Source organism: Xenopus laevis, chromosome 5L (genome assembly GCF_017654675.1).
Source record: "Xenopus laevis strain J_2021 chromosome 5L, Xenopus_laevis_v10.1, whole genome shotgun sequence".
NCBI lineage: Eukaryota > Metazoa > Chordata > Amphibia > Anura > Pipidae > Xenopus > Xenopus laevis.
Window position 1 is genome coordinate 108249910 of NC_054379.1, and position 27482 is coordinate 108277391.

General features: G+C 37.9%; 1 protein-coding gene across 2 annotated transcripts; it reads left to right on the forward strand.

The window, feature by feature from the left end:
* Positions 1–2080: 2080 nt before the first annotated feature.
* chrng.L (cholinergic receptor, nicotinic gamma L homeolog) lies at positions 2081–16333 on the forward strand. Of its 2 annotated transcripts, NM_001087446.1 has the most exon segments (12): positions 2126–2184; positions 5222–5361; positions 5528–5572; positions 5729–5838; positions 6834–6989; positions 8890–8984; positions 10154–10354; positions 10940–11054; positions 11273–11387; positions 11708–11918; positions 13002–13135; positions 15686–16333. In NM_001087446.1, coding segments are annotated over 12 exon segments (1533 nt in total). In that variant the 5' UTR covers positions 2126–2144; the 3' UTR covers positions 15857–16333.
* The last annotated feature ends 11149 nt before the right edge of the window (positions 16334–27482 follow it).

Below are 27482 nucleotides of genomic sequence, written 5' to 3' on the forward strand. Positions count from 1 at the left end.
GTAGTGAAGACCAAAGCAACTTTGTGACACAGACGTAATTTTACCTTAGGAATCTTTTTTTCTTATCCAGGGTTTGGTTCTACTATAATATTGCAGTCAGCATTGTCTAGGAATCCAAGTTCAAGAAAAAAAAATATTCTATACATACAAATATGGGTGCAGATAATACATAAATTGCATCCATATTTGTAAATACATATATATTGCCTTTCATCCACTGTGGAACTGACATCAAAGAATCATAATGTAGCAGCAGGGGCGTAACTACCGGGGGAGCAGGGGATGCAAATGGGCCAGGGCCTGCACCCCCGCAAGATCGTGCGCGCTGCAGCCGACTGGAGTCGGCTGCAGCGGTAGAGAAAAATCACGCAGATGAGGGTGGGGGCGGGCCCGTCTGCACGGCCCGCACCAGGGTCCGCCCCCACCAAGTTACATTACTGTGTAGCAGCTCTGTATTCTCATTGCTCTAGTTTAGTTGTGCAAATAATTATATTACATTGTTCACGGCAATGCGGTTTAAAGGACACCAGTCACCCTGATTTTTTTTTTTACCCCACCTGAGGTTTAGCTAATAGAGCTCTGGTTGAGGGATTCAATAGTCTTTTTTCCAAAAAATATCCCCCCCCCCTCGCCAGTGCTAAGTCAATTGCTAGGCTGCCATCTTGCATAGTGTGCATGCACATAATGAGCAGGTCCCACAAGTTGATGTCACACACAAATGCATAATGAGTGAGTTGCAGAACTTGTTCATTATGCTCATGCACGTGCCTCAACATGGCCACCCACACCTGGTGAGGGCATCCTAGTGCTGGTGGCAGTGGTGTAAGAACCTCAACACTTTCCTCAGCAGCTCTCTTACCTGCTGCAGGGAATCAGAGCATGTCGGCACAGGGCGGATAGTGGGCGGAGTCCGGGCGGGAATCGAGTGGGTGCGGGAGGTGGGTGGAATGATGGGGATCCGAGATTTTTTTGCAGGGGGGCTCGGTGCACTCTAGTTACGCCACTGGCTGGTGGGAGCAATTTTTGTTAAAAAGTAACTCGTCTTCCCCAACTGGAGTGTGAGAGATTATTATCCTGTACCTGTGATTGGATAAAAAAAATTCAGAATGACCGATGCCCTTTAATAGTGAGAAAATGCCTTCTTGCCAAATTCCCATGATTACGCTGAATCGCTGTAATGAAATTTACTTGTGGCGAATCAATTGTTAGTGCAGGGGATGGCAGGAATGCAATTTTTGGGAGATTTGTCACCTACAGCACACCAGGAGCATTAGATCTTTCCATGTGCCAGTGACCTAATACATCTCCAGAGTCCCCTTCTAGCATCCAGAGTGATCAATGCTTAATATTTGGTTCCCCTGCACCTTGTTTTAGTTTCATGCAGAGACGCATTCACTTATAGTATGTGCCAATATCTCTTTTCAAGTTACCAGCAGATGTACAGTATGTGGTATTTATCAATATCACACGTCAGATTCCAGGAAAGCCTCTCACACTTACCTCACACTGTTGAGAGAAAGGAATCTGGCCAGTTCCTTGCAACTCTGACTAAGTGTATGGGAAGGACTAAATTCAGCCAGCAGAGTGACACACATTTAGTTATGCAGCAAACAGATGGCTTGTGCAGACAAATACTCCAATTCTCAGCTGTCTGTTGTGGTATAGGGCTATGTAAACCTAATCTGTTATATGGTAGGGGCAGACTGACAGGTGCTATTGTTCCTATTTGTCTTTTGCCCAAAACGAAGAATCCTTATATTCCCCTCCAAAATGTTTTATTTATATATTGTGTTGTTATTCTCAGCATTATCATTTGCATTTACTACTGTAGAACTCAGACTTCAATATTCCCATTTTGTAATAGCATTTACATTGTTCATTGCATCCAGTGATAACTAAGTGCTTGTGCCTTATAATAACGCATTCTGGCAGTACAGACTACTAATCATTGCGCCATCTAATGTGACACAGCCAAGTGAAGCAGGACATTGTTATTCCCCTTTGTCCCCTTTGGTATCAACAGCTGAATATGCCTATGACAGCTGGTGACAGTGTCCTGCAAGCCTGGCCATGCCCAAAAATAATCATTCCAGACATTGTAGGGAGGCTTACTCCACTCTGCACAGAGGACATGAAGAGGCGGCATGGATACAGTACTTCTGCTGGTGTCACTATGCATCTCAGGTAAGGGGAACAATTGATTAGACGAACTTTAATTAAGGAAGAAAATGCTTGTCTCCCTGCGGATATGTTATACTGTAAGTAAAGTAGGTTCCATATGCTTGCATTCACTTAGTATATCTAGAAAACTGCCATGAAGCAATATATTAATATGTTATGTTGTAGATTGATCTATGAATTTCCTTTTATTTGCCTAATGCTGAATACAAGGCAGGGCACATTTTCAAGTTTTTTTTCTTATCTAAAAGGAAGCAAGGCATTTTTTTATAGCAAACTGTGTTAAATGGGGTAATGTTTGTTATGCACGGAGGGGGGGGGGATTTGGAATAAAAAAATCTAATCCTAAATATCTGAATAAATGAAAATAACGTCATAACAAAAATCCACAGACTATTGCATCACAAAGCAAGTATTTGTATCAATGTTTGGATATGCCATAGATATAATACTTGATCTCTTATTTCTGCTAATTTTTTCAATAACCTTGTATATCCCTAGTAAATAACAATAAACTCCAGCAAAAACCTTTTATATAATTCAACATTCATTTGTGTGTGTGCACATTATAAAGTTGTTTTAAAGGGGTAGTTCACCTTTAAGTCAACTTTTTAGTATGTTATAGAATGACTAATTCTAAGTAACTTTTCAATTGCCCTTGATTATTTTCTTTTTTTAATGGTTTTTTGAATTATTTGCCTTCTTCTGATTCTTTCTAGTTTTCAAATTGGGGTTCAATGACGCAATCTAAAAGCAAATGCTTTCAAGACCTCAAATGTATTGTTGTTGCTACTTTTTATTACTTATATTCCTATTCAGGCCTTCTCCTATTCATATTCCAGTCCCTTATTCAAATCAGTGCATGGTTTCTAGGGTAATTTGGACCCTAGCAACCAGACTGCTGAAATTGCAAACTGGAGAGCTGCTGAATAAAAAGCTGAATAACTCAAAAACCACAAACAATAAAAAATCAAAACCAATTGCAAATTGTCTCAGAATTTCATTCTTTACATCTTTACATCACTCTAAATTTATTACACTAAAACAGACACATCCCTGTTGAAAATCACCCCAAATAAGATTTAACCTTTTAGATCTGTTGTCAACACTATGGGGATTATTTATTAAAAGTTGGGCTTGTGAGGTTTGTGAGGTTTTTATATAAAATAAACTCACAATTTAAACAAACTCAAATGTTTGCTTATTTATGAAAAAATCCGAATGTAAAAAGCTTGATTTAATGCAATTGGGGAAAACTCAAATACCTCGAACTTATAGTGAATTAAGTCCCCCCTCTTGTAAAATATAAGGATATTATTAGTTACCGAGGAGTTCCATGACCATATAAAAACACGAGGCCGAAGGCCGATTGTTTTTATACAGGTCATGGAACTCCGAGGTAGATTCTAATATCCTCATATTTTGCAACTGGGGGTCATTTCTTTATTATAATACACAAATTTCAGTGAGTCAAGTGACAGAAATGACATCAGAACTCACCGTTTATAAGGATATAATTTACAGGATATTCATGGCTCTTGTGTATTATAAGGGTATAATTTACAGGATATTCAAGGCCCTTTTGTATTATAGGCTTAAAAACCTTGAAAACCTTGAATTTATAGCGTTTTCAAGCAAAAACCAGTGCAAAACAATCGAAACTCATGAAGGCAAAAAACATTTTTAAATGGTTAAAGGGATTGCCATTGACTTTTACATGAATTGGCAACTTTGGAGTTTTTAGTAAAACTAACCTCGAAAAACTCAACTTGACCTTTAATAAATAATCCCCTATTTGTTTGCTGCACTATTTGAAGTTCAAAACTCAGTGGGGGTAATTTATCAACACTGGGCAAATTTGTCCATGGGCAGTAACCCATGGCAACCAATCAGTTTGCTGCATTCATTGTTCTACTTGCAGCTGGTTTCAAAAAGCTAATCACTGGTTGCTATAGGTAACTGCCCATGGGCAATTTTGCCCAGTGTTGATAAATGAGCCCCAGTATGTAGCTGATTGCTACCTTGAACTACTGGTGCCTGATGGGTTTTAATCAGAGCATTATCTAGATGAAGTTTATATATTCTAAATGTCTGTGCAAAGTGGAAGATTACCAAAAGGGTGACATAGGAGGCTAACTAGGCCCATAGTTCATATTGGGGAGAAGTTTTAGGAAAAGGGTGGGGCTTGAGCAGAATTTAAGGCAGCTTAGGGGCAGAGGATCAGAGGAGGGGGCTGGGCATCACCTAGGGCCAGAGCTGAAGTTAATCCACTCTTGTCTGTGTGGATTTCCTCTGGGTATTCCATTTTCTTCCTGCATTACAATTTATACAGGTAAGTTAATTGGCTCCTGCTAAAACTGTTCCTAATGTGTGTGAAAGTGATATTTATATGTTTACTAGAAGTCCTGTCAGGTTGATGGTATTTCTTAAGCACCTTTGGTCTGTACCTAACATAATAAGGAAATAGTGTGTCTTTTCTACAATGTTTCATGCTGGGTTTAGGGCTCAGTGTATTGCCATTAAGGGCCTGTCTCTTCTTCGGGCGACTAATCTCCCCCAAAAAGTCTTCCCGATGGCTAGAATCTAAATCGCTGGCGGGATGACCCTCAGTGCTCTTCTTTTTCCAAAGTTCCCTGAAGTTTTCTTGTGAGGCAATTTCGGGCAACTTCATAAAACAAAGCAATCCGAGTGCCATCCCGTCTGCAATTTAGACTCTAGCCTGTGGGAAGACTTTTCGGGGGAGATTAGTCACCCGAAGAAGAGTCGATTAAATCTCCCCGAATCTTAGCGTGTGCCCTTACCCTTGAGGTACATGTGCGAAATCACCATTGTGCCTCAGTTGACAGGAAAGTCCTTTGTGGTTATAGGGTCTAAGGTCAAGTCAAGGTCAAATTTTTTCCCAGTGATTGATACCACAGTGAGGGCACACCAAAGGATATTGGATCCAGTCAGAGGGAGGACATATACAGTATTTGTTGTGTGTCATAATATCATTCTGTCATTAATACCAACAAATATATTTCTGTTATGCTTCCCCTCTCAGCTGCTTTCTGCAACAACGAGGAAGAGAGGCTCTTAAATGACTTGATGAAGAATTACAATAAGAACTTGCGTCCTGTGGAAAAGGATGGCGACATTATCAGTGTCAGCATAAAATTGACCCTTACCAACCTCATTTCCCTGGTATGTGATATGTGACATGTAACATATAAACTGAAGAGTATCTTATCAAGCTTTATCATCATGTTCATTGTAGTTGTAACCAGTACACAAATTGCTGTGGAGAATGTATAGGTAAATAAACTTCTTTACGGGGCTGAAAATGTATGGACTGTTCTATCTCTTTCAGAATGAGAAAGAAGAAGCTCTGACAACCAATGTCTGGGTTGAAATGGTAAGTACTTCTTAACTTTTTTAATAGCCTTATTTTAAGTAGTCTTTATACAAAAATATATTATGTTTGTGTCAGGTTTTATTAATCTTATGCATTTAAAGTGTTTGTTATTTTTTTTCTTTTTTACAATTTTCTTGTTTGGTAATTTGTCCCTAGCAATGGAAAGACTATCGCCTGAGCTGGGACCCCAATGATTACCATGGTATTAGCATGATGCGAATTCCCTCAACCTCGGTGTGGCTTCCAGATGTGGGCTTAGAAAATAAGTAAGATCCATATTATGTTAATATGAAGTTATTAAATTTTAGGTATAAAATTGCAAAGTGAAGCCTTCTGAAATCAGAAGGTATTTACTTGTCTCATGCCATACACACAGCACTGCCTAGATACCAAAAATAAGAGTTTTAATTCTCCCAAAAGGCATCATTGGCAGAGACATTGAAATCACTCATTGGTGTGTAGGCAGCCATCTCAGGTCATTTTGCCATCATGTGCTTTCAGAAAGAGCCAGTGCTGCATTATAGAACTGCTTTCTGACAGCCTATTGTTTCTTCTACTCAATTTAACTGAAGGTGTTGCAGTGTGGTGTGGATTTTTACTTGAATGCTGTTCTTATATGTAGCAAGGAGCTGTTATCTTGTTACCTTCCCATTGTTTTGCTGATGGGCTGCTGGGGGGGAGGTAAGAGGGTGATATCACTCCAACTTGCAGTACAGCAGTAAAGAGTGACTGAAGCTTATCAGAACAAAAGTCACATGACTGGGGCACCTGGGAAATTGCAATATGTCTAGCCCCATGTCAGATTTCAAAATTAGATTTAAAAAAAATCAGTCAGTCAGAATCAAAATGCTGTTCAAGATACCATGTTCAAGTTTGTGCCTGTTAGTAAATTTTGCACAAAAGGGTGCAACTGTGCCTGCGAGTTAAGAGGTTGCACATGAGCAGGGAATGGCACCCTTCATTTAGGCACAGATTGACTCTCACAACATTGAGTGCCTGTGCCACTGAAAGGGAACCCTCTAATTACTGCCTAGTCAAGGCAAATGTTAGGTACAGGGCTCCATTGCATAGAAACTTGCAGGTGTACTGCAACTTGTGCCTCATGCCCCACAGTAGGTGCAACTGACAGATTGTCATATGCTACTAGTATACATGAGGCACAAGTTGTTTGTTTATGGCATTTTATTGGCGCAATACTTCATGTAGATATCATAATGAGCCCTGTACAATATAAGATATATTGTCTTTTTCTTCGCTGCAGTGTGGATGGGACATTTGATATTGCACTATACACCAACACGTTGGTATCCTCAGATGGTTCCATGTACTGGCTTCCTCCCGCCATCTACCGGAGCTCATGCCCTGTTGTAGTCACCTATTTTCCTTTTGACTGGCAGAACTGTTCCATAGTGTTTCAGTGAGTCATATTCAACTTTATTTTCTGTTTAATCATTACACATATAGGATATGATTTTGTACTTCAGAAATGTAACAAATATTTATATGGTCCCATTATACAAGTAGTATATGTCATACCAAAATGAAACATAATGAGTGGCCTCTGCTAATTGCAATATCCTCTTCTTCTGGCATTTGTAATTAACACAAGAATTACATGCAAACAGTTACTAGAACATGATATATATATATATAGTGAATAAAGTACCCCCCTATTATAAGTTACCGAGGAGTTTCCTGACCATATAAAAACACGAGACTGAAGGCTGAGTGTTTTTATACAGGTCATGGAACTCCGAGGTAGCTTCTAATATTCTTATATTTTGCAACTGGGGGTACTTTATTTATTATAATACACAAGTTTTAGTGAGTCATGTGACAGAAATGACATCAGAACTCACCGTTTATAAGGATATAATTTACAGGATATTCATGGCTTTTGTGTATTTTATATATATATATATATATATATATATATATATATATATATATATATATATATATATATATATATATATATATATATATATATATATATATTTAATATGGAAGGCATCCATTCTTATCTTAACGAACACAGAGCAGCTCTTATATTGATATATACTGAGCAGCACTTATACTGGTAAATATCCCTCCCACAACCAATTAGATTAATTTTTTTGCTCTTCATAAATGATATTTCTGTATAGGAATTATACTCCATACTTACTATGATAAGAAGCGGAACTGACAGGCACTCTTCCTTATATTTAAGCGTGCTCATACAATAAAATGTACTGAATCAAACTGTAATAAGATGTACACCAAGGTGTGCAGACATTCATATGCCTTTTGTTGACCTTTGGAAGTGCTTAGTATAATGGCTCTTGTGCAACAAATGCTTAAAAATTTGCTTAAAAGCAAGAAGTACTGATAAGAATAGTCATGCATGTGAAAGAAATAAGTCCATTAATTATTTTATATAAGCGCTATATTTGTGTTTGGGTATAATAAAATATACAGTCTTTATAATTATATATATATATATATATATATATATATATATATATATATATATATATATATATATATATATATATATATATATATATATATATATATATAGTCAACTACAAGAGGTCCTCTGCACTCAACCCATTATCAATATATTTAAGACATTTTGTGGTCACAACCTCATTGCACCCCTGCCTAATGGTTTTAAAAAATAGTGGTGAGTACAACTTTCCCTTGTTTGTTATATATATATATATATATATATATAGTCTTTATATTATTATTATTAGTAATAGTAGTAGTAGTAGTAGTAGTATTTATTATAGTCAATAATCAAAAGTTATGAGTAGTCATTTGTATTACTAGATCACTGTCTATTACCCAGGAGAAAACTAGAGCAGTCCAGCATCCAGTTTGCAATTACCTTTTGATGTTATTATGATAACCCATGCATCCTATTTGTGATTGGATGTTTACAATGTGAAATTAAGAAAGGTAATAGCCCATGTGACTTACTGTTTTTGGGCACATGCTTGTTTGCTAACTAGTGTATGTGTCAGCATGCCCTTCTGATGGCTGCCATATCATAATCATACTGTCTATAGCTATCAAACTGTCTATCAAAATGTGACTTCATATGATTATGTAGGTAATTTATTGGTTTTACTCTGGAAATTAGGATATATGTATTACATGAAATGATTGCTAGAATTTATTCCTATTTTGGAATCAGAGATCTGTTTCTGAGACATAAGGATGAGTGGTTATTTCCAGTGAATAGATTTTTGCATGTGAGCTCTACCTCTGCACCCTGTTTCTCAGTATCACCCTCAGCATCCAATACATTTTTCTTATGCTTTCCACAGGTCACAGACTTACAGCGCTAATGAGATCGAATTACTTCTTACAGTTGATGAACAGACAATCGAATGGATAGAAATAGACCCTGAAGCATTTACAGGTTAGACAACTTTATGTAATGTGTGAGCACACAGATAATTTCTTTACTCATATTTGACTTTATTCAAAGTAGTCAGGACAGCAAGGGCCAGGAACAAAAGATGTAGGAAAACTTATTATTATGGCTTAAATTAGCACTGTCCAACCCGAGGCTTTAGGGATGGATCTGGTCAACCATTTGCTTTTTAAGGTGTGGTTTCTACATTACCCTAGATCTCAATGGACTTCTTTGGCTGATATGATCATTTTGGTTAGCTATCCAGCTACATATAAAAACGTAAGAGGGAACTTACTGATATTATCAGTATGGTTGCACATGGTCCCTGCATGCAAAGTTCCTTGCAGTCTCAATTTAACAAGTATGGTATGATATCAACAATATGGCAGGGCAATATGATGACTTTGAAGCATAGATAGTTGCTAGGATGAGAGACTAGTGGCATTCAGTAGGGTTGTTTGCCTAGAGCTGCTGTAAATAGCAATGAATATGGCACACTTTGGCCATTATGCAATCCAGAACTCTAGTTGCTTTTTACATATAAAAGGCTTTGTAGTCACAGAATGCAACAGTGATTATGACCACTTGGGGGTGGTAAATATGTTGTCTATAACAGGGGTCCCCAACCGCCGGGCCGCGGCCCAGTACCGCGCCACAGACACTCCTGCACTGGGCCGCTGAGCCCAGCCCACAAAAACGAGGCGTGCCGAATTGGGTGCCGGCTGGTCCAAACTTGCTGCCGACCCCACCCCAACCCCACCCCCGGTCCTTGCAAAAAAAACAAACATTTTTTGCACCAGTCCCCGGTCCATAAAAGGTTGGGGACCGCTGGTCTATAACAATGTAATAATGTCCATGCTAACCCTGGCTGACACAGTCCAGTTCTTACACACTCTTTTGTGTAGATCCAAATGTTCATATTTTTAGAGAAAGTGTATTTAATAAAATCATTATATGTACAGTATTTTAGCAACCCCCTCCCCCTTATTTGTATTTCAACTGTTTACGTTACATTAACCAAAAATTTGTGTAGATCCAAATGTTCATATTTTTAGAGAAAGTGTATTTAATAAAATCCTTATATGTACAGTATTTTAGCAACCCCCTCCCCCTTATTTGTATTTCAACTGTTTACTTTACATTAACCAATAAATCACTCTGTCCGCTTACAGAAAATGGGGAATGGGCAATAAAACACATGCCAGCCAAGAGAATTATAAATCACAGGCTCCCTCGTGATGATGTCAATTATCAGCAAATTGTCTTCTATCTCATCATTCAACGGAAACCTCTCTTCTACATCATCAACATCATTGTACCCTGTGTCCTTATCTCCTTCGTCAGCATCCTCGTCTATTTCTTACCTGCCAAAGGTATCAGTGCTTGGAACACTATTTCTGCTGTCTATGGTTCATAAGGTCAAATAAAACGTCATCTTCCCATCCACATGTATTTCTTTCTGTTTCTGTTGAATTAACTGGTGTGATTCTGTTGGACTGAGCTGATTTGTCCTCCTGAAAATACCATCTTTTCATGCATCATGTATCATGTATAATGGCAGATGAGGAAGTAGGAAGAAATCCATCACCTCTGCTTTTATTGTTAGATAGTCGGACTGTCAGCCTGAATGAATAGAACGATAGTATGCAACAATAGCCCCCATATAGACATGTTGCACATTACCCTTCAGTTTGATGCAGTTGGTAGATATCTTTAAAGTCGGACAGTGTACGGTTACCTTCAGAGTAAGAGGTCTGGTTATAATTAGTGCCCTATAATAAATGGATGGATATATTTGTTTGGCAGATTATAGCAACCAATTAGAAAGTGGCATTTGATCAAGTGTCATCTGGTCTTTTAACAGAAGAATAATACTTTTGTCTTGTCCTAAAAAAGGTTTGCTCTCTTTAAGGGCAAGGTTAGAAGAAACATACAATTTTTCTTTGCTTTCTTGTCAGCTGGAGGACAGAAGTGTACTGTGTCCATCAACATCCTACTGGCCCAGACTGTCTTCCTTTTTCTTGTTGCCCAGAAGATTCCAGAGACTTCAACATCTGTGCCACTAATTGTAAAGTGAGTAGCTTGAGTAAAATAGATGACTTTATGATGTTCAAACAAAATCTATTATTAGAGTTTAATGAATGAGTTGCTTATAGTTCTCATGTAAATACAGGTGGGGCTCCAGCTGTTTCTAAGTTTCAATATGGATGTATAATAACAATAAGGCAACTATACAGGGAGCTACTGATGTGACTTCTAAATCACTAAACGCATTTCATCTGTTTTCCCAGGTATCTGACATTTCTGATGGTTGTGACTATTACAATTGTTGCCAACGCTGTCATAGTTTTAAATATCTCTCTTCGCACACCAAATACTCACAGCATGTCAAGCACTGTCCGAGAGGTAAGAGGAATGCTCACTGTCACAAATTTTCTTATTAGGGCAGTATAGACAGGCGTCTGATTGTTACATTAGAACAAGCATACATAAACTCATGTACAAAGCAAATTTTTCCAGAGAGCCAGTGGAATGAATTAACTGTAAAACATACAGTCATCATATAATTATTACCATTTACTACAAAACAATTTCATATTGTATTCTCATATGTTGGGTTAGATATCAATGCAAGCTACATATCTCAGTGTCACAAAAAGCTTCTTAGCCAGTTTTATTATGGTCAAATGTCCTATGACCAACTTGTTGTGTTTATGACTCCGCAGCTCTGTTTGAGAACTGTCCCTCGTCTACTGAGGATGCACCTCCGCCCAACTGATGCAGCACCTCCTCTAGCACCACTAATGCGTCGCAGTAGCTCTTTGGGATTGATGATGAAGGCGGATGAATATATGCTGAGAAAACCTCGCAGCCAGCTCATGTTCGAGAAACAAAAGGAAAGAGATGGACTCATGAAAGTGGTGCTAGATAAAATAGGTACTAATCATATACATGTGTTTTTTCTATTACAATGCACCCAATCCAGGATTTTTCTCAATTTCCAGGACTTTTTGCAGGATTTGTATTGGGCTGAATCAAGCACATCTGAAATCAATCACTTAGGGACAGAGTTATTATCCTTCAAGCATCAGGATTGCATCGTTTCAATAAATAACATTCTTTAACTTTTATTATTCCTCATCTTTGATTTCTTTTCCACCATCGATACTTTTCAATAAATAAATGGCACGCCACCTAAAACACTTTTATTTTTTGAAAAAGCAGGACTGTGAAAAAAAAATCTCAAATGAGAAAAAAAGCAATTGGTGCAAGTAAACACAAACAAAACAAAGAACTCAAACAACCTGATTCTGATGCACAAAGGATAATAAATCCTTAGAACTTATTATGGTTAGTATTTCACCAAACATTGGTGGCGTATTCAGGCAAATCTAAATAAAATTAGGCAGCACATCCTTATTTTTTAACATGACACGACGAAATATTAAAGGGGTGATTCACCTTTAAGTTAACATTTAGTATGATAATATAATAAAATAATAGAATGGCCAATTCTAAGCAATATTTAAATTGGTCTTCATTTTTCATAGTTTTTCCATCATTGGCCTAACTCTTTCCAGCTTTCAAATGGGGGCCATTTAAAAAGAAATGCTCCATAAGGCTACAAATGTATTGTTATTGCTACTTTTTATTAATCATCTTTCTGTTAAGACCCTCTCCTTTTATATTGCAATCTCGTATTTAAATCAATGTATTGTTGCTTAGGGTAATTTGGATCCTTGTAACCACATTGCTGAAATTGCAAACTGGAGAGCTGCTGAATAAAAAGCTACATAGCAAATCACAAATAATGAAAAATTAAAACCAACTGCAAATTGTCTCAGATTATCACCCTCTACATCATACTTAGACTTAACTCAAAGGTGGACAACCCCATTTAGCAGTTATAAGGAGGTTGTTTAAAGAGGAGTAGTGATAGATGAAGTGGACAGAGACATGCTAACATATTAAGGGTAAGGGCAATAACATTCAGTCTGATACATTTCATTTTTCTTTTAGGAAGGGGAATGGAAAACAATACATCAGATGATCTTGTCCACAGCCTGAACCATGCAGCTCCAGAGATTCGCACTTGTGTGGAAGCCTGCTGCCATATTGCCAGTGCGACTAGAGAGAAGAATGACTTTAAAAGCGTAAGTGTGTAAAAAAAACAGAATTTCTCCAATATTAACCTAAAAAGGGTAAGGCTATGTATCCCTCCCACTGTTATTTAACTGAAACTCCCAGTGTTTCCTTTCTGGGCATACAGAGACTGCAGTGCAGGTCACACTTGGACCTGATTTTGAGATATGCACTCACATCTTCTTTATTCCCATAAATCCATTCCTTTTGCCCTGAAGGAGTATGAGGGAAGAACCAGCTGTGTTAGTGTAAATGCCTGCATCTTTGGTGGGCTGGGCAGTCTACAACATGTCAATATTTATTTGTGTTGCCACTTTAAGTATTTATATTTTACTTTTCTCCAGTGGGATTAGAACTTTACAGCATTAAAAGCAGCCATCATAGTACTGTGTATATCTAGACACGTGTGACTTGTCACGGTCAGAAGGTGCCTCTGCCATTGTTACCAGAGTTTCCAGGGTCATTTTAAATTAAAACCATCATTATATTTGTAACCCTATTTTGGTTTAAAAAAGGCAATTGATAAACAAAGCATGGCAGTCCAACATCAAGTAGTAACTTACCAAGTAATGGAAGTGGCCCAGGTGCATTGCCCTGAGCCATCAGCAAGGGGAGCAGTCCAGACCAGAAATTTGTAGAGCAGGCACTCAAAAGGCAATCTTTCACCAACCAATTGAATCAAGTAAAAAAAATATTTATATATCACATATGTGATGTGACATAATTCCTTGGTGGAAGATTGTCTTTTAAATGCCTACTCTACAAATTTGTGTGGTTTAAAAAGGCAATTATCAACTAGAGTAGAGCAAAGGCTACATTGGACCCTCCTTCAGCAGGATGGGCCTTTGTTAGGTGGAAGGTGCACGTCATGGTGTTGCTGAACTACACCTTAATACTGCCAAAGATGTATTGTAAAATAAAGGAAAATGGATGCCAGGGGTTCTTTGCAAACAACAACAAAACAGGCTTTTTCAATATAAAGTGCCACAGGGTTGCAATACTCACAGCACATGAGGTAGATCAATAAATGCCAGGTACAATCACAGATGTAGCAGACACAGCATAGATAGCACTATTGAAATAATTGCAGGGGTGTTGAATGCATCTCAGTACCTCATGTGGTCTGGATCCCTACAATAGACGTGGAACAGGGATAGAACAATAACCTATTTCCCTTGTCAGTACTACAGTCCCTTTACTACAGGCAAGCAGAGCCTGGGAGGGGGAGCTACTCCCGTCTATCAAACTTGGTGAAGCTTGAAGCTGCTCTTGCTAGCTAAATCTAACTGACTCTTCCTAGAGAATATAACAGGGGCTATCCTGCACACTAGCTAACCGCATTCATGGGGTCCCTGTACCCCAACTTCTCCTAAGGGGTTTTCCCTTTAGGGCCTAACACTTCTGGGGCCTTGTTGACTCCATGCTCAGTGAACATTCACCCAGATCAACTGCTGCAGGCCAAAGAGGAAGGACCTCCCCCTGCAAAGCACAATGTTACAGTAATGCAGGATATAGTCATCAACCTGAGGGCCAATACATAGTAACATAGTAAGTTAGGTTGAAAAAGAACACACGTCCATCAAGTTCAACCTTTTGACTTTTTTTAACCTGCCTAACTGCCAGTTGATCCAGAGGAAGGCAAAAACTGGGCATGTAAGTAGGTAAATAAGAAAAAAAATAGTTACATGGGTTTTAACCAGCAACAAGGGAATGAAGCATTGGTAGGCAAATTAAGCCATAGGGACCATTAAACCTATGGGTCCCTACATATTTTTTATAATATGATATAATATATATAGGTCTATAGTGTAATGCTGTTAACCAGCGATGGGCGAATCTGTGCGAAATGCATTGAAGTCAAAGGGTGTCAAAATAATTGTGACGCGAGCGACAATTTTTATACGAGTGACTACTTTGTCCAAATGCATTAAAGTGAATGGGCTTCCGACACGTGACAATTTTATGCGTGCGACAATTCTGACTTTCTGACTATTCTGGATTTTTTGCCAAATTCGCTGGAAGCAAAACACGGAAATTAGACGCAAATTTGGGCCTGTCAAATTAGGAAAGCCCCAGGTCCCAAGCATTCTGGATAACAGGTCCCATACCTGTAAAAATAAAGATTTTTACAGATTAATGAAATTGTAATGACTGTATATTGCAAAGTTGCTTAGAATTATGTTTTCTTTTATAAGGCAAAACTTTATTTTTTTGGGGTTCCCTTTAAGAGATACAGTGATTATAAAAGCGGAGGTAAAGGAACTTAATTTACAGGAACTAGTCATTAGATTGCAGTAAATAAAACTCTGTAGTTCAAAAAGGACAATATTTATATATATAATAAATAAATATGAATAAATAACAAAACAGACAATTTGTTGATGGCAGTGAAGCCAAACCAGCACAGACGAAAAGTTTTATCAGGATCCTTAATATTTTAATGTAACTTTGGCTCTGTAATTCTAGCTACATACAATGTATAAGTGAACATTATACTATAAAGAGGAACAAAAATGTATTGTACTTATTGGTGTAATCAACCTTTCTTTGCTAAAACACAGGAGAACGAAGAGTGGATCTTGATGGGGCGAGTGATTGACCGGGTCTGTTTCTTGGTTATGTGTTTCGTTTTTTTCCTTGGAACCATTGGAACCTTCCTAGCAGGCCACTTTAACCAAGCCCCAGCACATCCTTTTCCTGGAGACTCCAAGCTCTACCAGCCAAGTACTTGAAAGGATCAGTAGTGACCTCTTGCTCCTGAGCCATACTAACATGGTTGATTGCAGAATTTCTACCTCTTGTAATGGTGAAATGGCAGTTGTAAGTCTGCAAGGCTTGCTGCTTTTCCTTTGAGCAGGATTCCATGGATAATGCTGTAAGACAGGTTTGGATCTACAAAAAAGTTGACTCTGTATGAGCTGTTCAGAGCTGGTTTAGGCAGATTTTGTATTGATGGTGTCACCCGAGTGGCTGACACTCTTCACAACAATTTGAGTGCACTGGGATATTGTTGATGGGAGATGTATGATAACTGAAGATAATGAGTGGAAATGCCAATCCACAGCTTTTTTCTTTCATTTTTACAGCAAAGAAGATATGTTCATCTTATTATTTGTTTCTCTGTGTATTGAAACTGTGCCAAATTCTGAAATGTAAGAAAACTTTGCCATTAAATATTGTAATAAATCAAGCTTGTTTTTTCCTTGGCATTGCTGGTGTGCAAATATGGGCTGTTTTGTGGTGCCAGCTATGCTGCTATACATTTACCGTAAACCTGAGGAGGTATAAATATTAAGTTAGGAAATGTGTTGGCTGGGTTCTTCTCGAGAGAAAAGAGAGAATCTTATTTCCTTACTCACTCCAGGAAGAGAAACACAAAGACTTGTCATTTGTATGTGTCAGTTTGTCAGCTGGTAAACAGAGCTTTAATCTGAAGGCTCCAATCCAAATCAAACAAAGTGCTGGATCCCCTTTATTCTGTGCTTTTGGAGGCTGAATAAGAAATTGTGGCAACTCATTTCCCAGAACTGCTTCTAAAATGGTGTCAATGTGAGGGTTGCAGTTTCTATTATTGGATAGTAATGCTAAAGTACTGAGCTCACTTGTGTACTCTGATTCATTGGATCCAAATTACAGTCTGCCCCTCCAGATATAGTGCTCAAAAGATGTCATATGCTTATATACTGACGACTGCACATAGTCACAGGAAGAACATTACAAATGTAGCTTTAAATTAACTTGAATTTCTGACTTTCATCTTAAAATTCCCTGTGTGGCAATAACCACACATAAGAATCTCCTTCTAGCAAATTTCTGTTCTCTGAATAACATTTATTTTGCAAAAGAGGCAATAAGCTACCTTCCCAGTTTTTTCAACATTCTAAAATATCAATAATATTATATTATTATTATATTATAATAATATTAGCAGGGGCCCCACAGCCCATTGATGACATTATCAGGTAAATGCAGAGTGTGTAAATTAGCACTTGGGCTTGGAAAGATATAGAAAAGAAGGACAAATTTGGAGTCATGGCTCTTTAGTGCCATGGAGTTGCTGTACCTTTAGGCTGGTACACAGGAAGCCCTGCACATAACATACATCATTTATAGTAATTAGTTTTAGAGTACAGCATATACATTCCTGCTGTGAGAGTTTATTGATATGATACCTAAATTAATTTTCTTCCGGTGGAGAGAAGGTAAAGTTCTTCCATGTGTAGGAACTATTTTTCATAAGCTTTGATGTATTCTGTGACAGAATATTACATGAATATCTTAAAAAATCAGGGAATGAATTTCATTTAGCAAAAGGGGAACATGCTGTCACCACTCAAAATTGTTAAAATTAAATTACTCTGAGTGTATGGTTATATAATACACACTTGAATACTCCATGCTCACCCATATGATTATATAATATGAGATTCAGATATTTTGTTCAAAAAGTCACTAAGAAAATGCTCCCCTTTAAACAAAGCAGGAATGATTTGTCCATTTACAATATATTACACTGGAATGATCAGAGTTAGTTCTTATAAAAAGAGTCAAATACTGAAATTAAAATATCAGATGTGGCATACAATTTGCCAGACTTTGACATGGTGGTCTATGTAAATATATTTCTATAATACACAAAAGCCATGAAAATCTTGTAAATTATATCCTTATAAACGGTGAGTACTGATGTCATCAGTTATAAACAGTGAGAAGGGAAGTCATTTCTGTCACATGACTCACTGAAACAAAGTACCCCCTGTCGTCGCAAAATATGAGGATATTAGAAGTTACCTCGGAGTTCCATGACTTGTATAAAAACACTTGGCCTTCAGCCTCATGCTTTTATATGGTCATGGAACTCCTCGGTAGCTTATAATAACCTTATACTTTACAACTGATATATATTCACTATATATTGTAATGTATGGACCAACAATCCCTGTTTTTTGTTAAGGGGTGACAGTTTAATAGCTTTTAGCACAACGTGTCTTAAAGTCTTTTCAATGTGAATGTAGAGGACCTATTGGTTTTCTAAAAGAATATTATATATATCTGAAAAGGACCATTCTTACAACTGCCATGAAATTATAAAGGTATTGATGAGCAAGGGTTGAGAAACGCTTGGACTACTGTACAAACAAAGCAAAAACTACAGAGCAGATGCTTCATGTTTACAAAACATTTTATCTCTGATAGCAGGTGTGAGTCTCCTCCTAGATGGACAAAACTGAGAAAAGAACAGCCATTTTCCATTAATCCCTCCAAGAATTTAGTTTTCTCTCCTTTTTCTTTAATGTTGACACACATCTCTTTGAATGACAGGCTGGAGTGCCCCCAGTAGAGAGGCTTTAAGCAGAATCTGTTTGGTTGAGATGGAAACAGCATTAGACACAGGAGGCAGGAACTAAGAAAGGATGTAACTGAGCTCACTTTCTCATAGTGATAGTGAAGATCTGCAGAAGTTCATGATTTCAGCAGCACTCATAGTTTCATCGTTTTTGCACTTACTGGATAAATTATCCCCCCTACAATTAGGGAGTTGATTTGCAGATACATTTGTATCATGTCAGCTATAGGTACACAGCCTTCCCTGTTTGGTTACCTGAAAAGAGAAAAACACATTGAGCCATTCTCTGGAATTTCTAAAGTAGACAAGAAGGTCTGTAGGTGCATTGAAAATATGCAAACTCAGCATGCTCTTCAACAGATGGATGATCTAGCAAATCCCAACAGAGCCAAAGCCAAAGGTAATGACACTATAGGAGTACTTCGCTATTCCAAAGGTGTGTCTTCAGTGGGAAAAGCATTCAGCCAAAAGGATCCAATACCATCTTCCTCCATTCCATCTATTCCAGGGGGTAGGGACCCTGAGGCACACAGGCCTTTAACAGTTGTTGAAGAGTTGGATGAATCGGTTTCTGCTGAGCTTCAAATCTTGGAAGGTGCCCAGCAGTTTTGCATAACTTCCAAACCACAAGGTAAGCTATATGCAATGAAACAGACAAAGTTAAGACATGTAAAATAAAAGTCTCCGATAATTGGCTGAACTAAGCTAGGAAGGTGTGAGCCTATAGAATTTGTAGAAACAAAAAGAATTTGTAGTCTTCCCAATAGTGAAGGCTATTTTCCCCATTTTTACAATTTGTATGTTTTCATTTTAGATCTAAGGACAGCTTATTTATTCTCAATTTCATTTTACATTTTTTAAAGCAGTTTTTAACTATACAAGGGGACACTACACCTAGCAAGCTTTCTGTAAAGAAGTGGTTTTCTTAATATATAAAAATGTATCATTTGATGTCCAGAGACCAATGAGAATATTGGGGCATCTTGTCATACAAAGAGCTCTGCTGGTTCCATTGTTTCAACTAGCCCTAAAACAAACTGGTGAACTAACCAGTGATATCCTGCCCCAAATACATGGCTTTTAAAGACTCCAACAGGCATTTTCTGGGGATTAAAATGCATAAATTAAACACCAGAAATAGTCTGTGAACTTTACTGTAGTTATGGGACTCACATGCAATTATATTCTCATTTACTTATAGACAATTTCTTGGGGCAGATTCCCTAAAGGGCGAAGTGACTAACGCTAGCGAATATTCGCCTACGTGACATCATTTTGGAACTTTTCCAATTTCCTAACGGGCGCAGGCGTCACTTCGCTAGCAAAGGAGATAGACGCTAGCGTTGCTTCACACTCTAGCGCCAGGTGAATTTTTGCTCTGGCGAACAGATGTCACTCCGCAAATTCACTAAGATGTGGATTTTACTGAACGTTACCTCATTCACCAGACTTGCCTTTGTCAGCTCAGACCAGGCGAAGTGCAATGGAGTGCATAGAACTTCCTTAATTTTTAGTGCAAAATTTTTCCCAAAAAAAGTCCCAAAAAACTCTGGCGTGATAGCCTGCAAAGGCCTGTAATTTTTTTTTTTGGGTATCCGGGTTCCCCCCTCCATTTTCTAACATATGGAACATAAACTATACACAGGGCTTTGCACTTTAGTGAATTGCCGTTGTCTTAGCGAATTTACGCATGGCAAAGTGTTACAATGGCGAAACTGCCGCTGGCGAATTTTCGATGGTTAAGGAATTTGCCCCCTTATGTTTTATTAACCAAACAACAGAAAGAAGTCCAGGTAGTATAATCACTATATATATACCCTCTGTAACTATTTATTCACAATGAGCTCCGCGGTGCATAGGACCTGGCCCTGTGGTGCAAAAGGGCCATTACCAAATATATTTCACTTTCAAGTGAGTCATTGGGGCCTTTAAAAAGTCACAGTTTACTGTTCATTAATTTACAGTTCTATTATTAGAGTGGCTATATACACATTTAATGCTTGACTTTTGGTTCTCCTGGTCTCTTCAAGATGAATGTGAAGCATAATCGTGTAAATTGTGTACATGGTGTAGTGTTCAGTTGTGGTTCTAGCCGTGAGTGAATTTTTATAATTAGAAGGATTATGGAGTCAGTGGTATTGTATATTAATAAAGGAGGATGTCTTTCTCTGTTTCAGGACTGAGCTGTCACCCTGAGAGATCATATGTAATATCAACACGCTCAACGAAACAATTACTTGTGGCTATTGAAGGTAACAGCACCATCAATCCCGAAATCAGAGATAGTAAATATTTTAAAAAAAAAGAGATTTATCGGAAGTCTGCATTTAACATATGTTTTGTACCTGAAATGAAGATCTGAATGAAGTATTAAGGTAATTCAAAAACAGATGTTTTGTATTGCTATCCATTATTGCTATGAATGCTAAATGCTGGACTGGCCCACAGCCATATTTTCTTTATAGGCACCTGATGGCATATTCCTAGGGTGCTAAAATTAAGGGGGATCACATTAGTTGAACATCTCAAAGGCTGGTATCATCTCCACAAGGTAGAGCAGAAATCTGTTCATTTTTCTTTTGGCTAAAACCGTGCTGCTTACAGGGCCTGGCTGAGATTTTTTTTAGATTTTAGGCATTACCTACTCAATTATCAGAGCAATATTTTTATGGGGGCTGCTTTTTATGAATGCAGCCAGGCCAGTAAAATAATGAAGAGCTAGGAGTAGACCACACACACATATACAATATAACAATTTTATCCCGTTTTAGTTTTGATACCTATGTCATTTTATATCAGACTCCAGCTGTCTTTGCCTGCACCTTTGTGGTCCTGCCCGGTCCTGTTCCCTCCGTCTCTGTGACTATAGCAATGAGGAAGTGCTAAGGTTCTGTAGACCTTACAGGGTGGATATGTGCTGCCTGTTCTGCTGTTTGATGGCCATTAGTGTATTCTCCTCATCTGACAATCTCATTGGCTCTGTGCGACAAAGGTAATCTTCTGCTCCTTTGTAATGGGGCTGTATATACCCATAAACACCTTTTTTCCACCATGAACTTTAGATGAAAATAAGTTTTGCCTGTTTTACGTCTGTTATAATCCACTAGGCTCAGTGTCATACATGTAAATGCCAAAGTAAGTAAATATCCATTTAAAATATGTAATGCTTAATTACTATTCTTTGTTGTAGGATATGTGACTGTATTAAAGGAGGTCGTGATGACCCATCCTACGCAGTATAGAATCTCAATTTTGGGTTCGAAATGCTCAATGACATATTGGGAGTAATAAAGCTTGAGAACAGAACATAAAATTAACAATTCCTGAAGGATAAGTTTAGGGCTAGATGAGTCGGATCTTGGCCTGCGGAGAAATGCAGCAGAGAATATACTCCTCTGCTTCTGCCCTTCTGTTTCCAGTTGCAGGGACAGCAGGCAAAAGGGTAGAAATGGAGGACCAGTTTCTCGGGCTGCAAGTCTACAACTTGTTTGGTACTAGCCAAGACCTCAGTACTACGCATGAGCTCAAACTCACTGCTAAAATTGTTTACCTGTGTAGTAATCCATAACAATCAAATATTTACACTGTCATTAGATCAAAGCTAATTGCAGGTTTTGCTACGCTGGTGCAAATGAAGTTAATAATTTAAGTATATTTTTCCAATGAGAGAAACTCTTGGGTGAAGGCCAGGTAGTCATTTACTCCATTATTGCTTTACAAGCCCAATTCAAACAAGCAGCTTAAAAGCAAATGTAAATGTACACCAGGCTTTGGAGAAGTTACATTATACTAAAAGGCTTTATTCCCATTCTCAAGGCAGAAATAGTAATCAGACACAGTACAAAAAAGGTTTAGGCCGCTCCAAACTCACCCCCCTGTGTGTTTTGCTTAGTGTAGCTCCATTTTTTAATTGTTGTAGTCCGGGTGCTCTGCCATTATCGTTCCCACTGAAATAGTAATTGCTCAAGGAATGGAAAGGTGGCACTCCGGTTAGATAAAAAAGGTGGTTTATTCCAACAGGTCACTAACCAACATCACCTGATGCGTTTCGTAGTTATTTACTGAATTATTGCTTTACAAGCCCAATTCAAACAAACAGGCTAAACCTATGATTAAGGGAATTACTCCCGAAACACGGCAGGTGATGTTGGTCAGTGACCTGTTGGAATAAACCACCTTTTTTATCTAACTGGAGTGCCGCCTTTCCATTAATGGAGAAATTGTAATCCACATGTTCTGCTAAAATACTGCTTATTGCAAATGCACAGTTATTTAGCAGGTTGTAAAACGACACACATTCATCATTTGCACCTTTTTTGAGCATGAGCAAAGTTGGATTAATCACCTCATATGCATGTTATATCAGGGCTTGGTTTGGACAGTCACCCTGCAGCTCTCTTGGATTATAGGTGATCTTGCCAAATTCATCTGCTGATTAGCAAGTGTGTGCTGTCAGACAAGGAAGTCAATGGCAATCTTTCAGGCTACTGGACTAATTGAACAATTGAATATAGCCAAACGTGTATGGCTAGTTGCATAGGATCTGACCCTTATAAATGTGAAGAAATCATAGTGTTTTCATAGAAATATTTATGAAAGCCTTTACTGAACTAGAATCAAGTAATTGCCATTTCTTGTTATTCTCACAACCCTTGCGGTGCTCTAGATGGAGTTTGTTCAGCCCAAGCCTTGCCGTGTGTGATGCTGATGGGAAAACAATTATGGAGATTAAAGGCTCATGGAGCGCAACCCGTTGCCACACTGATCAGGAGTTCCAGGTAATTCAACAAATAGAGAGGTTTTGAAACATAACATTTAGGGGGTTATTAAGGTTTGAGTTGTGTATTCCTTGAAAATTCAAGTTTTCAAGGTGATTTTTTGGTCAATACTCACATTTTCGGGTTAAAGTTTTTTTTTAACTTTATTATGCCCAGAACCTGGAAATAGCTTCAATCTAAAAATACACCATCTAAAACCTGTGGAGGTCATGTAGAAGTCAATGGCAGAGGTCACTTGAACCATTTCAAGATGTTAATAGCCTTCACGAGGTTTGAGGTTTTTTTTCAGTGCAATTTGATTTTTTTTCCCACCGAAAATTCGTTCAATTCTAGTTTCACAACTTGAACTCGCTGAATCAAGTTTTTTCCATTGGACTTTTTTGTTAAATAAGAAACCATTTGAGGTATAAAAAACTTGACCATTTGATAAATAACCCCTTCATTTATAACTGAATGGTGCTGAATATAATGTTAATGTTTTTTTACCTAAAGCTTTCCATTAGCAAAGACACTGGACAGTATATTTCTCCATCACCTTCATATTTAGGTGTACAAAGGACACATCTGCTATTAGCCTATTTTGTGAGCCATCAAAAAATTCGAAATGTTAGACGAGAGTATTTTCTTGGCATCAGCTATAGCCAGCATTGTTTGCATTGAAAATTCCTTACCCATGGCTTCATGGCTTTACTAATATGTCCTTGCATGGAGCTGTCTGTTAAGTCCTGCATTCTGCCTTCCTCTTTCACTTGTATTGGAGTCTGTCATGTTATTTCAAATGTCTTCTAGACAATGTTGTGTGTTCACAAACAGATTGACTCGTGTTTGCACAGCGACCTGCCTTAATCTTCCTGTCAATATTGACAGTTTAGCCAGAATTATCTGAAGGTCTCTCTGTTGGTAAGGTTGTCACAATCATGAAGCTCTGATTTGGTGCAGATACTTCCGCAGCATTAGACATATATCAGGCTGCATTTAATGCTTATTGATATTTCTTTAGCTTTAATAAATTGTGCCATGTTCTTTAGGAAGGCAGTTAACTGTATGTTTTAGGGGTCAAATTTGTAAGGGTTGTGAGGCTTTAACTACCTCAAATAAACTCGAATGTTTGCTTATTTATGAAAAAACACGAATTGAAAAAACTCCACGGAACGCAATCGGGGAAAAAAACTCAAATACCTTGAATTTATTGGCTAAAAAACATTGAATACCTCAAATTGATCGTGTTTTTGCGCACAAACCATTGTAAAAATCAGAAAATCATGAAGAAAAAAAAATGGTAAAGTAACCTCTGCCATTGACTTCTACAATACCTCAAGACCAGGATTTTGCTGGAGTATTTTTGGATTTGGGCTTTTAGCAGCTTCGGGCATAAAAAATCTCAAAAAATTTGAGTTATTTTCCCCCCCCCCAAAAATTCTTTTTTTTAGTAAAACTACCCTCGAAAAACTAAAATTTTTCAAGAAAACACAACTCAACCTTTAAAAAATAACCACCCTTGATGTCCGTTGTGCTAATAAAAAAAAGTATGGCATATCTATAAAAATCATAGCTTTTCCCTTACCTAAAATTTTATATTTCCTAAAGAGTCTGAGGATAATTTTTTTCCTGATATATTTTCATTATTTCTATATACTTGTAGGTGACTTCATTGGATGGCCAGCTCTTGGCTGTCATCTGGAAGAGGTGGCCAGGATTTAATATGGACTATAACATGGACCATGACTTTTTTGGCATAAACAGTAAGAAAGTTTGTAGAAAAGTAACCAGTTATGCCTATCCTATTAAATGAAAATGTACATTAGAATGTTTCTTTGTTACCTTTATAGATAACTTTACACACACACTCACAAAAGTATCTGGACATCACCTCATTCCAAACCCAAGGATATTAATATAAGATTGGTCTTCTCTTTGCTGCCTCTACTCTTCTGGGAGAGCACATTCCCACTATACTTCAGCCAATGTTTGGCATTGCACATGTTGATGTTAGGCTTGTGTGCAGCTGCTTACCCAAGAATAGAGTCACTGACGAACAGTCTTGTCCAGATAGTTTCTAGAGACATTTTGGAACTTGGCAGGAAGTGTTCCAATGGAGGGCATATTATTGTAGCAGTATCCTAATAATAAACACACACATTGATTGCCCAAACTGTAGTTTCACAGCTTTGGTTAATGGGGTGAATGCAAAAATCATGACAAATTCGTGATTTTTTTTATATAAAACCTGACTTATAAAAATCACAAATTTTTATTAAACCCCCGAGGATGGAAAAGTAAGAATCCGAAAATCCGGCATCTCAGACCTGTCGAGGTTGCATATAAGTCAATGGGAGAAGTCCCAATGATTTTTTGATGTGCGCTGGGTTTCGGGCAATAGCCCGAAGTTTTCGAGTGAAAATTATGAAAAAATCGTGAAAATCGGATAATAAAGTCCGAAAAATTTGTGAAAATCAGATTTTTTCCCGGAAAGCAAATTTTCGGGAAAATGTAATAATAAATAAGCGTACAAAACCCGAGCGGATTTGATCAGAGTTTGTAGCAGAAAATATTGAGATAAATAACCCCCTTAGTATTTTATAAAATACCCTATTCCTAGCAGTTTTGTGATTGGTTTTCATTAACAATTTTTTTCTAGTTTAAGCCTATTTATTCTGCCTCTTTCCAGCTTTCAAATGGGGGTCACTGCCCTCAGGAGCCCTGTGAGGCTACAATTTGTTACGGCTACTTTTCATTACTTATCTTTACTTTATATGCATGCCCTCTACTATTCATATCCCCACCTCATGATCAATCTACTGCCTGGTTGCTAGGGTAAATAAGACCCTAGCAACCAGATAGCTGCTAAAATACCAAACAGAGAGCTGTTGGAGAAAAAACATTAAAAATAAGTAATTAAGACCAATTGTAAACTGTCTCGGAAAATCAATGTCTACGTCATATTACATTAGATGAACTACCCCTTTAAGGGTGGTGGCACACGCAGCATTCCAGGGAGATAAGTCGCCCAGCAACGTATCTCCTCTTCTTTGGGCGACTAATCTCCCTGAAATGCTGCGTGTGCCACCATCCTTAAAGGGGTAGTTCATCAAATGTAATATGATGTAGACATTGATTTTCTGAGACAGTTTGCAATTGGTCTTACTTTCTTATTTATAGCACTCAGATCACTTTGGAAGTCACCCGAAGTTTCCTTGTGAGGCATTTTGGGGATATTAGTCTCCCGAAGAAGAGATTTGTCGATGGGCGACTAATCTCCCGGAACGCTGCGTGTGCCACCACCCTAAACTAACACACTGTTGATTGCTAGCTACCTTTCTCTAGGATAGCACTGCATAATTGCTAACATTCTTGTCATACATACAGAGGAGGTGTTCATACTATATGTGGTTATTTACAGCTGTTCATCTGCCAGTAATCAATGCTATTTTATCTTTCTGCTAGTATCGGCTACTCTCAGTACAGCTGAAATCGCCCTTCTTTTGGCTGCTGCTTTCTTACTGGTAAGAACCTTCCTTTTATTGGACCTACTTATTCACCCCATATCAGACATGTCACTATACAGGATCAGGCAGGTAGGAGACTATTTGTGGAAGTTGAGGGGATAAAAAACAAGTTATATCCCTATGCTTTCAGCACCCCCCTCAGTGTTGCTAATCTAGCACTGCTTTCCTTCAATGTGAACAATATTGTCTCCATCTTTTATTCATTTCTATCATTTTTTCCCCACTTGCCTCTAAATATTTCCCCTTATTCTCATAAAGTCCAATTTAGAGGTTATATTATCATCTGAAACTGCCCCACTTTAATTAGTGTCAATCACTTACCGTTTGCATTTGCTTTAAAATGCAGCAGAAGGTCATCTGACACATAGGCGCTGTACATATACAACAATAGCTTATAAAAATGCATGTTCTGGAAGCTTAAAACATATTTTCATAGTTGTGAACAACTAGATCATGTAAGCAGATTACAAGAAGCCAGCTGGTTACAGCAATTCCATTTATCATCTGTATAATAATACAGGTATGGGATCCTGTTATCCGGAAACCCACTATCCAGAAAGCTACGAATTACAGAAAGGCTGTCTCCCATAGGCTCTATTTTATCCAAATGTTTTAAAATGTTTCCTTTTTCATTGTTCTTGATCCAAACTAAGATATAAGTAGTCCTTATTGGAAGCGAAACCAGCCTATTGGGTTTATTTAATGTTTACATGATTTACTAGTGGAC